Source organism: Chelonoidis abingdonii, chromosome 6 (genome assembly GCF_003597395.2).
Source record: "Chelonoidis abingdonii isolate Lonesome George chromosome 6, CheloAbing_2.0, whole genome shotgun sequence".
Lineage (NCBI taxonomy): Eukaryota > Metazoa > Chordata > Testudines > Testudinidae > Chelonoidis > Chelonoidis abingdonii.
Genome location: NC_133774.1, coordinates 93,270,745 through 93,287,079, shown reverse-complemented (window position 1 = coordinate 93,287,079; position 16,335 = coordinate 93,270,745). Strand labels below are relative to the sequence as shown.

Genomic DNA, 16,335 nt, shown 5'->3' with positions numbered 1-16,335 from the left:
CGGGGCATTGCTGGCACATGATGGCATATCACATTGGTAGATGTGCAGGTGAACGAGCCTCTGATAGCGTGGTTGATGTGATTAGGTCCTATCATGGTGTCCCCTGAATAGATATGTGGACAGAGTTGGCAATGGGCTTTGTTGCAAGGATAGGTTCCTGGGTTAGTGTTTTTGTTGCGTGGTGTGTGGTTGCTGGTGAATATTTGTTTCAGGTTTGGGGGCTTCAGGTTTCAGGCCACTCCTTGCTACAGACAGCCCCCGAACCTAAAACAAATACTCAAGACTTGGCTGTATCTAGATGCTACTTTAGTTCTAAAGCTTTCATCCAGTTACAGCATTTTTAAGGCCCCCTCTGTGCCATAACTGTACACAAATCTCCTGAGTTGCTTGTAGAATAGATGAGTCCTGTCACTTTTATGCATAAGTCTACTGGCAGCAGTGAAAATAAGGACCATGTTCCCTTCAAAAGTAGAGAAGGTACTAGCGCCATTCCAGCAGGAAGAAAGCAACCATAAACTGAGGCTGAGGGGGACCTCCCAGCCTGCTTCCATTATTTCGTTTGACAGGGTGGGAGGGAGACAAGAGGATGACAGGAGGAGTTCTTTCTGCCAGCAAGAAGAAAGGTTTTTGAGTTGCAGGCTTGTCAGAAGTCTGTACAAAAGATGGAGTCACCAAGATGAGTTCAGGGAGAGCAGCCTGGTAAAAATCTCAACACTTTCTCAGTTCTTTCTATTGACCAGCTGGATACTTAGGCTTTGTCTACACTGCTACTTACAGCATCGAAACTTTATTTGCTCAGGGGTGTGAAAAAACACCCCCCTGAGTGATGCAAGTTTCAGTGCTGTAAAGTGGTAGTGTAGCTAGTGCTACAGCGCTGAGAGCCTCATCTCACATGGGTGGTTTTATTATAGCACCGGGAGAGCTCTCTCCCAGCGCTGGAGCCACAGCTACAGAGCTGCATTAACATTGGTTGTGTAGACAGACCCTAAGATTATATATGCCAGTTAGTTTATTTGCTGCCCATATCAAGGCCACGCTTAAATATTGAATATGTATGTATGTTTTAGAATTCTAGTTCTATAGCAATGCATTTATAACTTATTTAAAGTTTCTTTAAATTGTTTCTTTGTGGTCATTTTGCCTTATTTCTCTCTAGTCACAGAGGTGGAGTAGCTACCTTTCTATATTTCTGCTGTAGAATACAAATTAGTAAGTGGCTGAAGAATAAACTTTTTTTTGTTTCTTTTCAGGGGATTCATATGTTTTTCCTATAACTTAAAAGAAAATGAGTGCATCTAGTGTTTCAGGAAAAGTGGAAACCTGGCTTTCTTCTACGTGGCATGTTAAAGTTCCTCTGACATGGCTAGAAGCTTGTATTAACTGGATCCAACAAGAAAATGGTTGTAATTTAACTCAAGCTCAAATTAACAAACAGGTATTTGAGCAGTGGCTTCTTACAGATCTGAGAGATTTGGACTATCCTGTTTTGCCTAATTGCATCTTAGATGGTCCAAAAGGAGAACTGAATGGCTTTTATTCCATACAGATTGATTCACTGGTGGATGTTAGCCAGCCTGCATATTCCCAGTTGCAAAAGATAAGAGGGAAAAATACTGTAAATGAAGAAGTAACAGCCAACACTCAGGTGCCCCAAAAGTCCTGGGAAGCAAAGCCTACTCGAATGCTCATGCTGCAGCTAACTGATGGAATACATCAAATTCAGGGTATGGAATACCAACCCATTCCTGTCCTCCATAGTAATCTTCCTCCAGGTACAAAAATTACAATACAGGGTAACATTGCATATCGTCTTGGAGTTCTTTTGCTAAAATCAGAAAATGTGAAATTGTTGGGGGGTGAAGTAGATGCTCTTCTAGAGGAGTATGCTCAGGAAAGAGTCCTTGCCAGGTTAATTGGAGAAGCTGAGAACCCTAATCCTGTCAAGCAGCGTGATCATGAACAAGGAATTTTAGGAGCTGTTGATGAACTAGGACAAACTCTAGGACCTTCAGATGAAGAGCTTCTAGCAAGCCTTGATGAAAGTGACGAATTTACCATAAATCATGCAATTCCTTTAGAAAGTGGATATTGTAGCGGAAGTAACAACTTGAATACAGCCACACATTTGCTCCTTTCAAGCAATGAAAACTACTCACAACAGGGATTTGGGATCCTCTTGCCTGGGGCAAATGAAGAACAAAGTGTTCCAACTGTGGAGTATGTTGATGGAGATTTAGATGACCTCTCATTGGAAGATGACTTGTTTTTAGAACAGGAGATCCAAGATGAAATTCACACAGTGCAGTCACCGGTCATAAACAATACTATAGATATAATTACACAAAGATTTTCACATATGCCTAGATCTTCACTAAGTTACACATCTGAAAAAGATGGCAGAGGTCAGCTGGATTCAGTTATCAAAGAAAAATCCTGTGGGAGAGAATTGTCTGGTGATGAAAGTAGTACAAGTAACTTTTCACTACACGATAACGTACAACACTCCCAGAGCTTTACCAATGATTTCTCCTTGGAAAATGTTCTTGAACAGAAGTGTAATAAGATAGATGTAGTTAAGAGCAGTCAAAACTGTAGTTTTTCTAGCAGCAGATTGTTAAACAAAAGACCAGTTAAACAACCTGATTCAGAGATAAACAAACAAAATTGTGTACAAACCCTTTCTTACAGAACAACGGAGAAATGCAAAAGTCTTGCATTAGATTCCCCACCTTTTACATATATTTCTGTTCTACTCGCATATACCCCAGAAACTGTTGCAACAGTGAAAGTTAAAGCTTTTATTGTAACCCTTACTGGAAATCTCACAAGCAGCAGTGGCTTCTGGAGTATAATGGCAAAAATCTCTGATGGTACCGCTTATCTAGAGGTAGACATTGCTGATGAAATTCTAACAAGCTTAATTGGATTTTCAGTGCCTGAAATGAAACAATTAAGGAAAGATCCCATTCTACATCAAAAGCTTAAGGATGGTTTACAGAAATGTCAAAGAGAACTGATAGATCTTTGTTGTTTGATGACTATTGAATTTAATCCCTTTCAGTCTAAAGCAACATTACTAATTTTACAAGATGTTGATGTAGTAGATCTAGAAAACTTGAAGAAACGTTTAGATAAATAGTTGGAGGAAAAATCTATTAAAGTAGTCTAAGGAAAGATGTAATTCAAGGCATAGCAAATAAATGTTGAGAACTCCATTAAGAAGTCCAGTGGTTCGTGTTTGTTTTTATTAACGTCAGGGAGGGACATTGGGGGAGGGGAATAGCCATTCTTAAAAGGGGAAAATATTTGAATAAAAATTACAAATAAACATGTTCTGATAAAATGTTCATGTATCTAATTATTTTTACAAAAGCCACCTTGCTCCTAATTGGGGATGAGGAATACCAGTTTTCTATCTGAAAGTTTGTCATTGAGTGCTGATCAGCTGATCCTTACATTTTTTTCCTGTGGAGTTACCATTAGAACTAGGGTCACTGCTAAGAAGTTTTATACAAGGGAGTACTATCCAGTCCTGGAAGTAAATCTAATCAAATTATTTGCTTTCATCATAAGGCACTGAACCTTTATAAGATACAGATACAGAATACCTATATTACGACATACTATCAGGACAAAACTCAAGAGTTGTAACTCAAATTCATATGTAGTGCATGAAAACCTGAAAGTGAATAGAAATGGTTTATGATCAAAAGTAAAACAGACTATTTTATTCTTATTGTCCAGTATGAGAAACAAAGACTAACTGGAATAAATAACTTTACACTTCTGAAAATTTCAGTGTTTTTAAAAACATTTCATTTAACAGAGGGTGGTGTCTATCATATAAGTAAGATTTGTTTATTTTAACCTGACAATGCCTCTGATCAATCTAGTAGTATAAGATTGAACCTCATTAACATAAATTTCTTCTCTCCAAATTATTTACCTTAATAACAATTGCTTTTCTAGTCTTTGCGCAATTTAGTCAAATGTTTTGCATGTTCCTGAAATGTTTCCTGTCCCTATGGTTATTATATTTATTAAAATCTCACTTTGTACTGTCTTAAGACTCACAGAAAGGTCCACTTTGGAAATTCTGATATTGTGAATGGATCCAGAGATGAACATTTTTAATATTACTGGATCATACATAAAAATTAAAATATCAGTTGACTAAGTGTGATTTTTTTTTTTGTGAGACGTTTTAAAAGTGACCTTTAAAAAAAAATGGATGTGGGCCTTTTTTGGATCCTTTGATATGCGCAGAAGGTCTGAAAGCATTTTTTTTCCCCTTGCACCTTTTTTACAGTAGAAATTTGAATCTAAAAAAGGTGATAATACTTTTTCTTCCACCTTTATATTGTCTATTTAGGTTGTAAGTTCTTTGGAAGAAGGACTGTCTCTTTATATATTTTTACACTGTAATACAAACTACAATAAATAATGGTCTTAACCCATTACAGTGTAAAAACATACACCAATCCGCTATAATACAAACAACAACAATGGTTTAACTTTTGACACCAATGTAGTTACTGCTGATAAGAGTAAAATCAGACCTGTTGCCTTTATTGGGGAGTACTGCTTAAAACTCAGTATTGAAATATTACCTTTTGTTTTCTGGAAAATTAACACACAGGCTGATTTTTGCACGCAGTCAGACAAAATCCCCCTTGACTGTGTGTGCGAAAAGTGAACTGATGATTATTTCTATATTGAGGAGGAAATGCTTTCTTTGGCAACATTGAGAATAAACACAGAACAAGCATGGTGAAAACTGCATTAAATTGCATTGTGCGGAAAATGATATTAAATATGGCAGATGAATAACTGATTTTAGTTGGCAGCACCAGCATTCACAACACATTTCTAAATTATATAATAGATTTTAAAAGATGAATGTGAAAATATGTATATGTGCAAAAGATTGCTGGTAGAAAGAGAGCCTGATTTATGATAATGAAATGGTAATATTCTATACTACTAACTATTTAAGTAAATAAATATAATTACCAACTAAAATTGTTTTAACTGGCTTTTCTGATTTTAAGATAGTTTAAATTTAATATTTACAAGTACATTGCAGTCAGCATTTAACAAATGTATATGCGGAAAAGCATGTCAGTATTAAACCTTGAAACTTGCCTTAGTGATACAGAAGAAATGTGCAGCCCAGACAAGTACTTAAGAACGTGCTTTGGAGGGAGGAAGAGCACTTACTTCCTGGATCCAGCTACTAGTATAGATCCAGTCCTCATACAGTTGCAATTTGCTACAAATTGAAGGATACAGTGCATTCAAGAAATGCATTAGAATGCGGGAAGAAACTTCTGTAACTTTAAAACACTTATTTTTTACTCAATGTGTAGACATTTTATGAATACACACGGGTGATATTGGCTGGATCCCTTTATTTACAGATTAAGAAGGTCTTCTCCTGTGTTCTTTGGGTACAAGAACTTCACAAAATATTCTTGATCTGCAAAAAACAGGACTGACACATACAGTGTATGTATAGCTGAGGCTGATTTAAACTAATAGGGTAAGAATTTTTTACAATGCACGTAAGTGTTCATGAGCTGTTGTATGCACCATACTTGCATATGCTCATATCTCGATTGGGTGTACAAGTTGGGAGCACGCATATATCAGAATTGGCTGGAATAGTGGCTCATTCCTCTTATCTCCATATGATGTTTCTGAACCACCAGATCTGTGCAAGCCTGACACCAGTGGCATCACTCCGTGCAAGCCTGACACCAGTGGCATCACTCCAAGCAAACCCTCAAGTGTCCCTTACACACCATTTACACTATTTGGCTTGCACAGAGTACCTCTCTGAAATGCACCAAGTATGCAGAGATTCCTTTATAGGGCTGTGCAGTTTGTGCAACCCTGCATTTTCTTACAGGGCTTAAGTAGTGCAGAGGTCCTTCAATAAGATGAATTTCACCCACATAAACACTGCAGAACCACCAAGGGTATAACTACACTATGAAAAGAGGTTCTCCTCCCCCGGGGAAGTTGGCTCAATTGAGTTAACATGCTAAGAAAGTCTCCTTAACACCTATGGATCCACTGGGCCAATATAAGTGTAAAGGTGTTAATTGGAAAATCCATCTAGACATAGTTTTTGTCAAACTAACTCAATGGGGCTAATTCAAGTTGAAAAATCTCTTATCTTTTTTACTATGTAGACATGGCCTATGACTGCAGAAATGAGGGAGTCTTATTCTTGTTGGTACCATCTCTTTCTGTGTTTGTACAGGGCATAGCACAATGGGGTCCAGGTCCATGAAGGGGGCTCTGAGGGACTCTGCATAATAATTCTGTTGTATCCCATGTAGCATAAGACTAATTTCTAACTAAACACTAAGGCCCAAATCAAAGATGTTTAAGTACCTTAAGGCCTTTGACAATCTGAGACAAAATATAACATTAATTTATGGACTGGTGATGGCTGGTAAAGTATGAAGCAGAAAGAACCCATTTTGATTTACAGGGATATCAAATGGATTACTACTTGTTCCCTGTTGACATTTGGAACTTCTGTTGCAATCCTTTCTTATTTCTGCTTGTACTAGATTCAGCACAGAACTGGAATTCCTGCATTCTAAGCCTCACTGATACTGACCCTCTCTGTGACACTGAGTAAGGCTTGGTCTAGACTACAAAGTTAGGTTGATGAAACATGACTTGCATTGACCTAATGATGCATGCATCTACTTTTAAGTGTCTCCCCCACTGAAAGCTCTCCATGATGCCAGCATATAAATACCACCTTCCCAAGCACTATGGAGCAGGGATCAATGTGTTGAAGACAATGCAGCACAAAGGTAGACATTGCATTATGTATATCACAACCCTAACAGTACTCCAGCGATTGTCCCACACTATCCAACATTGACTATTCTTGTCAGAATTGTGAACTTTACTGCCCAATGGTCACAGAAATTGGAAGGCCACCCCATTAAAACCCTGCAAATTTTTGAAATGCCTTTTCTTGATGTCCAGCCTGGAGAGCACACTTACCATCTCTCGAGTGTTGTGCACATCTGTCCAGCTGACCATGCCAGCTACATGATCCAGATGTGCTCCTGCTTGGAGTAGACAGGAGATACTGGATCTCCTGGGTGTGTGGAGAGAAGACATTGTGCAAGCACAGCTGTGGATTAGCTATAGAAACAGATATCTACAAGTAGATTGCACAGGGGATGCAGGAGAAGGGGTACGATGGGGAAAAGCAACAGCAGTACTGCCTGAAAGCAAAGGAATTGTAGTAGGAATACCATAAGGCCAGGGAAGCCAACAGTTGATCTGGTGCCAAGCGGCAGACCTACCCCTTTTATAAAGAGTTTTGAATACCATATTTGGCAAAGAAGCCATCATCAGCCCACATGCCATTGTGGAAAGCTCCAAAAAGCCCAAATCACAGGCTCCTGGCATGAACAGTGAGGAGGAGGAGGATGGGGGATATGCAACCAGAGGGTACAGCTGTGCCATGAGCCAGGACTTACTTGAAACTCCACCACAATCCAGTAAGTCCCAGCAGTCGAGCACAGATGAACCTGATGCAGGGGAATAAACCTCAGCCTGGGTAAGTGTGTAAATTTTTTTCCAATTACAGTGATCACACACCCAACTCAGCAGGATCCAGCTATCGACTTTTCATTAATTTACTCATACTAGAAGAGGTAACGGTCCAACAGAGAGGCAGAGTTGTTATCTGCCTTTCTTTCCCCTTTAGGCGGGGCAAAGCATGCTGATCAGTTTATGTTTATGTACACAGTGATGTCCCTTCAATCCTGAGAGATATCGATGAAACTTTCATGGAGGTACTGTGCAATCCTTTCCCCAAGTTTTCTGGGAATGGCAGCCTTGTTTCTTCCTCTGTGGTAGGACACTTTCTGCACCAATCAGCAATAAGTCACAGTCCTGTGTAGCAGGAGACGATTAACAGCCCTGCATGCTTGCATGACAGTAGCCCCCAAGGTGGATTTTCTAACTCCAAAATGAATTTCCACTGACTGGTAGCAAGCCAGTGTTGCAAGTTTCCACAGTTTGATGGCTGTTTGCTGCTCCACAGTCAGTGCAGTTCTCATTTTGGTGTCCCTGCTGGGCTGGGATGAGCTTGGCACACAGATCCAGGAGTGTGGTGGCCTTGTGCATCTAAAAGCTCAGCAGCTTCTGCTTGTCATCCTAAATGTGCATTATGTTGTGATCCCATCAAACAGTGCTCATTTATGGGTCCAGAAGCAGTGCTCCATGAATGGCACCAACAATCTTCAACTGGTTCTCATTATGTCCCACATGCTTCTATCAGAGATCACATACAGCTACAAATCCTGAATGAGTTTGCGGGATTTTCAGAATAGGAACAAAGTTATGGGACAGAGATGGCATTATAGGGTGGAGAAAGTTGCATGATAGGAACTCCCTTGCTTCCAGTCAATCTTGCATGATTTGTTTCAGCCCCACCATGCATGTCCATAACTTTCCAAAAGACAGTGTGCTGTATGGTGGCGAGTTGCATTCTGGGACACCTATCCATAGGGCACCACATCATGCACTGACACGAGCATTCCTAGTGGGCAGAGATTACCTGTGACTGCCAATAGTGGAGTGGCAGAGTGAGGGCAGCTGGCTTCAGTAGTGTGCATGCTCAGTACAAGCCAAGCATAAAATCTAGAGGGTGGCACGTGACCCTGAACATCCCCCCACACAGTCACCTCTACTAGTTAGCATGCACAGTACCAATCTATGGCACCAATTATGCATGCACACAAGCTATATGACAGGTTTCAGAGTAGCAGCTGTGTTAGTCTCTATCCGCAAAAAGAACAGGAGTAATTGTGGCACCTTAGAGACTAACAAATTTATTTCAGCATAAGCTTTCGTGGGCTACAGCTCGCTTCTTCGGATGCATAGAATGGAACACAAGCTATATGCTAACTATAGCAGCTTTATGCCAACGTAATGTGCTGCATCAAAAGTTTGTAGTATAGACATGCCTTAAGTCATTTGGGTCACTGATTTTGAGTGCCTCAATTTTGGGTGTGGTATTTTAGACATACTGGACATGATTTTTAGACATGCAGAGTAACCACCATTGGGGGTCAAATTTACTAAAGTTTGGTATCCAAGACCAGCCTCAAACATGAATGGACACCTTTGAAAATTGTTGCTTTAACCTCACCCTCAATTTCTCCATCTTTAAAATAGGTATAATACTTTGACCCACCTGGCAGGGTTGTTGTGAAGATTAACTGCAAAGCATTGCAGAAAATTCTTGGTCTGATTACATCTCTCCTCCTGATCCAACTTCTGTCCTTCTCCTGCAGAGACTAAATGATCCATTCCCCATACCACACCAGAAAAGCTAACCGATGTTCTAATATTGACTCTTGGGGCTGAATAATTAGTGGTTGCATGCGCAAAAATGCATGCACAATTACAATCCTATTTTGCCTATATAATTACTACAAGTGCTCACACAAAGATCTAAGTAAGGGGTATCAGTTTGCATGTGCAATTACTCAGTTTATATAGAGTGTTGCAGCAATTGTACAAAAATACATGCATGAAACTGCACAGACAAGTGAGTTTTCGTTAATGAAATTTGTCTACATATGTGTTCTGTCGTTCAAATGCCCTTTTGTCATTTCTGTACCATTGCAGCTGCACAATCACTAGTATATGTTCTGAGGGAACTAATTTTTTAAAAAATGTCTGATTTGTAGACAAAGGTGAAATATTGTTCTCTCTTATGTTTATGATTCTGTGTAAAGAAGATTTTTTTCATCTGCATCTATATTCCCATGTGAATCAGACTGAAATAGCTTCATTTTTTGTATTCTATTTTTTCTTTCTCACATACTATTACAATAACTGTACCAGTCTGATATATTCACAGGTCAGCAATGTAAAATTGACATATTGCACTTAATTTTGCCAGATTAATGCCTTTAAATCAGTGGTGAGCAACCTGCAGCCTGTGGCCCATCAAGTTAATCCACTGGCAGGCCACAAGATAGTTTGTTTACATTGACTCTCCGCCCGCACCGCTTCCTGCAGCTCTCATTGGCTGGGAACGGCGAACTGCAGGCGAACTGGGAGCTGCGCGCGGCCATGCATGTGGACGATCAATGTAAACAAACTGTTTTATGGCTCACCAGCGGACTATCCTGTGGGCCACAGGTTGCCGACCACTGCTTTAGATGAATAAAATAAACTGAAAAAACAAGAACACTGCTTCTGTGGCCTCAATAACCTTACTGTAGATCAGGGGTTGGCAAACTCTTTGGCCCGAGGGCCACATCTGGGTGGGGAAATTGCATGCAGAGCCAAGAATGTAGGGCTGGGGCAGGGGTTTGGGGTGCAGAAGGGATTTTGGGCTGTATGAGGCGGCTTAGGGCAGGGGGTTGTGGTATGAGGTGTGGCAGGGGGCCAGGGGCGGCTTCAGGCCCCAGCACGCCAAGCGCGTGCTTGGAGCGGCATGCCGCGGGAGGTGCTCTGCCGGTTGCCGGAAGGCGGCTCCAGTGGACCTCACGCAGGTGTGCCTGCGGAGGGTCTGCTGAAGTCGCCTACCGCCCTCCCGGTGACCGGCAGAGCGTTCCCTGCAGCACGCTGCCATGCTTGGGGCAGCGAAATGTCTAGAGCTGCCCCTGCAGGGGGCTTGGGGAAGGGGGTTAGGGTGCGGGAAGTTGCGAGGTGAAGGAGGGGGCTCAGGGCACAGGGTTGGGGTGCAGGCTCTGGCCTGGCGCTTCTTACCTGGAGCGGCTCTGGGATGGCAGTGGCACACAACAAGGCTAAGTCAGGTTCCCTGCCTACCCTGGCCCCGCACCATGCCATTCCTGGAAGCGTCCGGCCCAGCACCACATCCCCACGGCCTCTGGGGGGAGAAGCGGCAGCAGAGGGCACCGCACTGCCCTCGCCTGTGGGTACCTCCCCTGAAGCTCCCATTGGCTTCAGTTCCCCATTTCTCAACCAATGGGAGCTGCGAGGGGCGATGCCTGCGGGCAAGGACAGTGCATGGAGCCCTCTGTCCCCCCCAACCGCATCCAGTGGCTGCAGGGATGTGGTGCTGGCCGCTTTTGTTAGGGGTACAGGGCCCATGGTGCCATCGGGGTGGCAATCCTGCTGGCCCTAGTTTGCCCACCCCTGCTGTAGATAATGCTGAACAATATGGGCTAGTATAGTGTTTATCATTTATCTGTGATGGACATCAGGGTTCTTTCTGATCTTTCAGGATCCAAGAGAAAGATATGTTCTATTAAGGGAACAGGTGTCTAACAGACATACATGTTGATGTTGCTCAGTCAAGGTTTTGCATTACTGTGATTATGAGATATGTGACATACTTTTTTGTCATTATGTGTGTTAGAGGTATATAGGTTTTATTTATAGAGGTGTGTTGTCTGTTAGTGAAATGAACATATAATGGAGGTTAAGATATAAAGAAGGATATTTCAGCTGGATATTCCCTTGCTTTTAAGGGATTATGTGAGAGAGCATTCTCCTTAACTAATTTTTAACATTTTTAACAAAGTTTTCTCTTTGTGGAAATATATATTTAAACTAAGGTGTCTGTACTAGGTAAGGAAACAATGGCCCTTACATACCCTGGCCCTAGGTATTCATGTTGTGTTGCTAGTCTTTATAGTGTGAAAGCCTAGCCATGCTGAAATCAATGGCAAGACCTCAGTTGACTTCAGTGTGGTCAGCATTTCACTCACAGTGAATGCCTTCCAATATTTCTGCACTGCCCACAGATTTTCAATAGGAAAACTGTAGACTGCTGAGCTTGACAATAGTGCCACATCCAGCATATCACAGGGACCAATAGATTTGATGGTTACTTCAGGGAAAAGACCTTTAAAAAGCTCAAAGTTCTTGGCAAACCTGTGGCCTCATCCTACTAAGAGAGTTTTGCCCGTGCAGTTATACTGGCATAGTTAAATTGGTAAAACCCATGGATGTTGTTATATCAGTGTAAAAGTGCTTATACTGGTCTAGTTTATGCCAATTCAAGGAACTAGCATACGACAGGCTGGTATAAGCACAGATGTACTGATATAACTGCCTCCAGAATAGAGCTCTGCCACTATAGCTAAGGCTCAGATTTTGTCACGGATATATTTAGTAAAAATCACGGACAGGTCACAGGCAATAAACAAAAATTCATGGAAGCCCGTGACTTGTCCGTGATTTTTACTAAAAATATCCCTGACAAAATGGGGAGGGAGGAGAGTCCAGCACCCACAGCAGCTGGGCTGCTGCAGGCTCTAATCCCAGCCATGGCGGCTGGGCAGATGTAGGGGGCTTCTGCTGCCCCTGAGGTGGGGCTGCTGTGGAGGGCCTCCTGCCACCCACCGCAGCTGGACTGCTGTGGGGTCCCCCTGCCCTCCTCCTGCCAACCCCTGCAGCTGGCCGTGACTCCATGACATAATCGTAGCCCAACTATAGCTATGTCAGTAAAAAGACACCCCTAACCAATATAGCTATAACAGTATAACTTTTTAAATGTAGACCAGGCCTGAGACAGAAGTGGAAAAAGAACAAGGAGTAGATCTTTTTGGACACAATGCAGTTTCTAATGAATTGGGATGATGAGAGAATTGTTGTCTTTTTGAATTGGCAGGAGGAAAGGAGGAAAAAGATATAGTTAAAGGTCAAGAAAAAAGGCAAGATAGGAAAGCTGAGATGGATTCAATTGTTTGAGTATAGCTAGAGGAACAGCTGGTCAAACCCTTTCTTTTTGTCTCTTTTTATCTGTTTTTGTCAGCCCAGTTAGGAGCACAAAGGGAAAAAACAACGGGAAAAAATCAAAGATACAAAACAAGTGATAACTAGGCTGAAACACTAAAAAAAGTCAATAGCTGTAGAGAGTCAGACTTGAGTGCAGGAGACAGTAGAAATGGGAAAACAAAACAAACACACACACAACGAAGAAAAGAAAATAATCCAAATACACTTATATGAGTAAGGATCTCAGAAACCTGAAATGCTGGGAAAAAGTTATTTAAATTAATAGAGTTTACCACCCCCAAGCTATTATCTGCTTGGATTTTCATTTTTTTTTTTTAAAAAAAGGTAGGTACAGTTGACAAAATATTTGTTCTATACAAAATGAAAGTTGCATAGAATACTGAAGTCTAAAATACCTGAAAATATTTAGTAAGTCTGTTTCTTCCCCCAACCAGAAGGTATGCCTCAGTGTCATTTAGGGCCCAGTTCTGCTACTTATACAGTGAGTAGTACATTACTCTGCCAATAGACCTACTGAATTCAACTTAGTGTGAGTAAGGACTCAAATTCTGCCATTGCCTTCATTAGAATTAGAACACGTTCCCTCATGCTCACTGCCATACTCACCCCTGTAAGAAATATATTTTCATATGAAAAGAATCAGACGCAGCCAATTCCATTATATAGGCTACTTAAGCCATTAGAAAACAGCCCTGTATGGTGAATATTGTAGCATTATTTAAGCATGGGAATAGTAGTTAGGAAAAAAAGAGAAAGGATTATGCTCAATGCTAAGTTTTCCCCTGCTGCTTTTTAAACAATGCATTTATCTGGTCTACATTTTTCTAAGTATCTTCTCCAGCTGTGCAGTTCTAATTTAGCAGTAGTATGTACTGTCACTTCTGCATTAGTAAATACCCAGGACCTGCTGAGTAATTACTGAATAACCTCATAATGAAATGCAGCAAAGAGTTCTAATTAAAATTTAAAGTTGCTTAACAACTACTCTACTTAAAATGAGAATTTTCCAGTTATGTACCCTAATGAGTTCTCAGAATACATTACTAAAAATTTGTAAATGATAAGGTAAATATAGACTATTTCCTCCTGTGTGTGAAGAACATTTGTAAACAAAATAAACACAATATACTCAAAATATTAAAATGCTAAATAATATTAAATGCTGGGACAGGTACATTAAATAATTTATGAACTCTTGTATTACAAGTCAGGAAAATGCAAAGATAAAGGCTAGGTCTACAATATAAACTTTTGCCAGCATACTAGGGGTGTGATTCTTTTTGACATTTTTAAAACCATACAAAGCCCAAGATTTGGTGGTGATGGGGGACATCAACTATCCAGATATATGTTGGGGAAATAACACAGCAGGGCACAGAGTATCCAATAAGTTCTTGGACTGCATTGCAGACAACTTTTTATTTCAGAAGGCTGAAAAAGCTACTGGGGCAAAGCTGTTCTAGCACTGGGACTGATAGTAAGCCACTGTTGGAGTTTCCACAGTTTGATGGCTGCTTGCCTGCCTCCCTGTCAGTTGAGTTCTCATTTGGGTGTCCCTTGGCGGAAGCTGCGGATGAGCTTGGCACACAGATCAGGACGTGCTGGTAGCCTTTGTGATCCAAAAGTTCTGCAGCTAGCTGCCATTATCCAAATCTGTGCTCAATGCCATCCGCCAAACAGTGCGCTGTTTCTCAAGGCCAGAAGCGAGGCGCTCCACCATTTGGAGCGCTCTGCCGAATGCCCCACAAATACTTCAATTGTTCTCATTATGTCCCATCATGCAGGTCTGAGTCCAAAATTCATATTTCCGCCACAGCTCTTCTTGACTCTGCAAAAAACCAGAAGGATCATGTTCTTGTGTTGCAGTGCTCATGATAAGATGAATGCTGTGTTGGGCTCCATGCTTTAAATCATCTGCCTATGAATGAAGACAAAGACTCTTTCAATGTAACATTATGGGTGGAGAAAGGCACTCTGTATCCATTCACAGAAGAGACGACATCTTGGGGCACAGGAAGTTCCATGAAAAATTGGATCTGGTTCTGTGAAGGCAGCCAGCTCTGCAAGAGATGAACTTGTGGGGGGGAACCTACTTTGTTAGTTAGAAGGTAACTATTAATAAGTGTGACCCAGGTTTCATCTTTGATTATTTTGTTGTGTATTGAACCATTGTTTCCATCACTCTCTCTGTTTCAAGCTGAATCTTTATTTTTTCTTACAATAAACCTTCTGGTTTAAAATAAGCGCCACAAGTCCTTCTGTGTGATTTTTACATGATGAGTAGTTTAAGCTAAACTAGTAATTACATTGCTCCTCTGCGGGGTGAGGATTGGGATTCTGTAAATAGCCAATGTCAGGGGCTAAGATATTGCACAGGGATAATCAAAGAGCATTCAGGGGACTGCGATGCACTATTGTTTAACCTGCAATGTGGAGACAAGGCGCTATCATAGTCCCTGTCAGAGAGAGTGTTTGAAAGTGGCTAACAAGCTAGTAGCACTTAGGAACTGACACCCACTAAGGCACAAGCAAAGACTTGTTACGCTGGGATGCAGGGGGTAACAAGGTAGCTGCTCAGTCCTGGGTGCTGCAGAATCGTCATGGCTGAAGAAGGGACATTTATTGCCATTATAAACTGTGTTCGACAATAGGCCTGTGGTATAGATTCATAGATTCTAGGACTGGAAGGGACCTCGAGAGGTCATTGAATCCGGTCGCCTGCCCCCTCATGGCAGGACCAAATACTGTCTAGACCATCCCTGATAGACATTATATCTAAACCTACTCTTATACTCCAGAGATGGAGATTGCACAACCTCCCTAGGAAAGGCATTCTAATTCCAGTGTTTAACCACTCTTGACAGTTAGGAACTTTTACCTGTCTCCAACCTAAACCTCCCTTTGCTGGCAGTTTAGGCCCATTGCTCATTGTTCTATCCTTAGAGCTAATGATTAACAGTTTTCTCCCTCCTCCCTTATGACACCCTTTAGATACTGGAAAATCTGCTAATCATGTCCTCTCCTGTCTTCTCTTTTCCAAACTAAACAAACTCCAATTCTTTCAGCCTTCCTTCGTAGGTCATGTTCTCTAGACCTGTAAATCATTCTTGTTCTCTTCTCTGGACCCTCTCCAATTTCTCATCTTCTTGAAATTGCAGTGCCAGAAACTGGACACAATACTCCCGTGAGGCCTAATCTCCCAGAGTAGAGCTGAAGAATGACTCTCGTGTCCCTTGCTCACCAAACACATCTGTTAAGCATCCAGAATCATGTTTTACTTTTTTGCAAACAGCATCACACTGTTGACTCTCATTTAGCTTGTGGTCCACTGTAAATCCCTAGATCCCCCTTTCTGATAACTCCTTTAGAACAGTGGTCTTCCATTCTGTATGTATGAAATGATTGTTCCATTCTCTAGTGAATCACTTGCATTTGTCTTTAATTTAAACTTCATCCTGTTACCCAGGCCATTTCTCCATATTTGTCCAGATCATTTTGAATTATGACCCTGATCTTCCAATAGCAGTTGCAGCTCTCTCCCAGTTGGTGGTAATGCATAACTTAATA

The 16,335-nt window shown here is 41.3% G+C and overlaps 1 protein-coding gene across 3 annotated transcripts in view; it reads left to right on the top strand.

Moving 5' to 3' along the window:
* The window catches only part of RMI1 (RecQ mediated genome instability 1), a 5,276-nt gene extending 1,929 nt beyond the window's left edge, over positions 1–3,347 (top strand). For 2 of the 3 annotated variants that reach the window (XM_075067241.1, XM_075067240.1), the window contains exon 2: positions 1,251–3,347. In XM_075067241.1, coding sequence (XP_074923342.1) covers positions 1,286–3,139 — 1,854 coding nt within the window. In that variant the 5' untranslated portion in view covers positions 1,251–1,285 and the 3' untranslated portion in view covers positions 3,140–3,347. The remainder of the gene's footprint in view (positions 1–1,250) is intronic. The other variant, XM_075067242.1, reaches the window with a different exon arrangement.
* Positions 3,348–16,335: the final 12,988 nt, after the last annotated feature.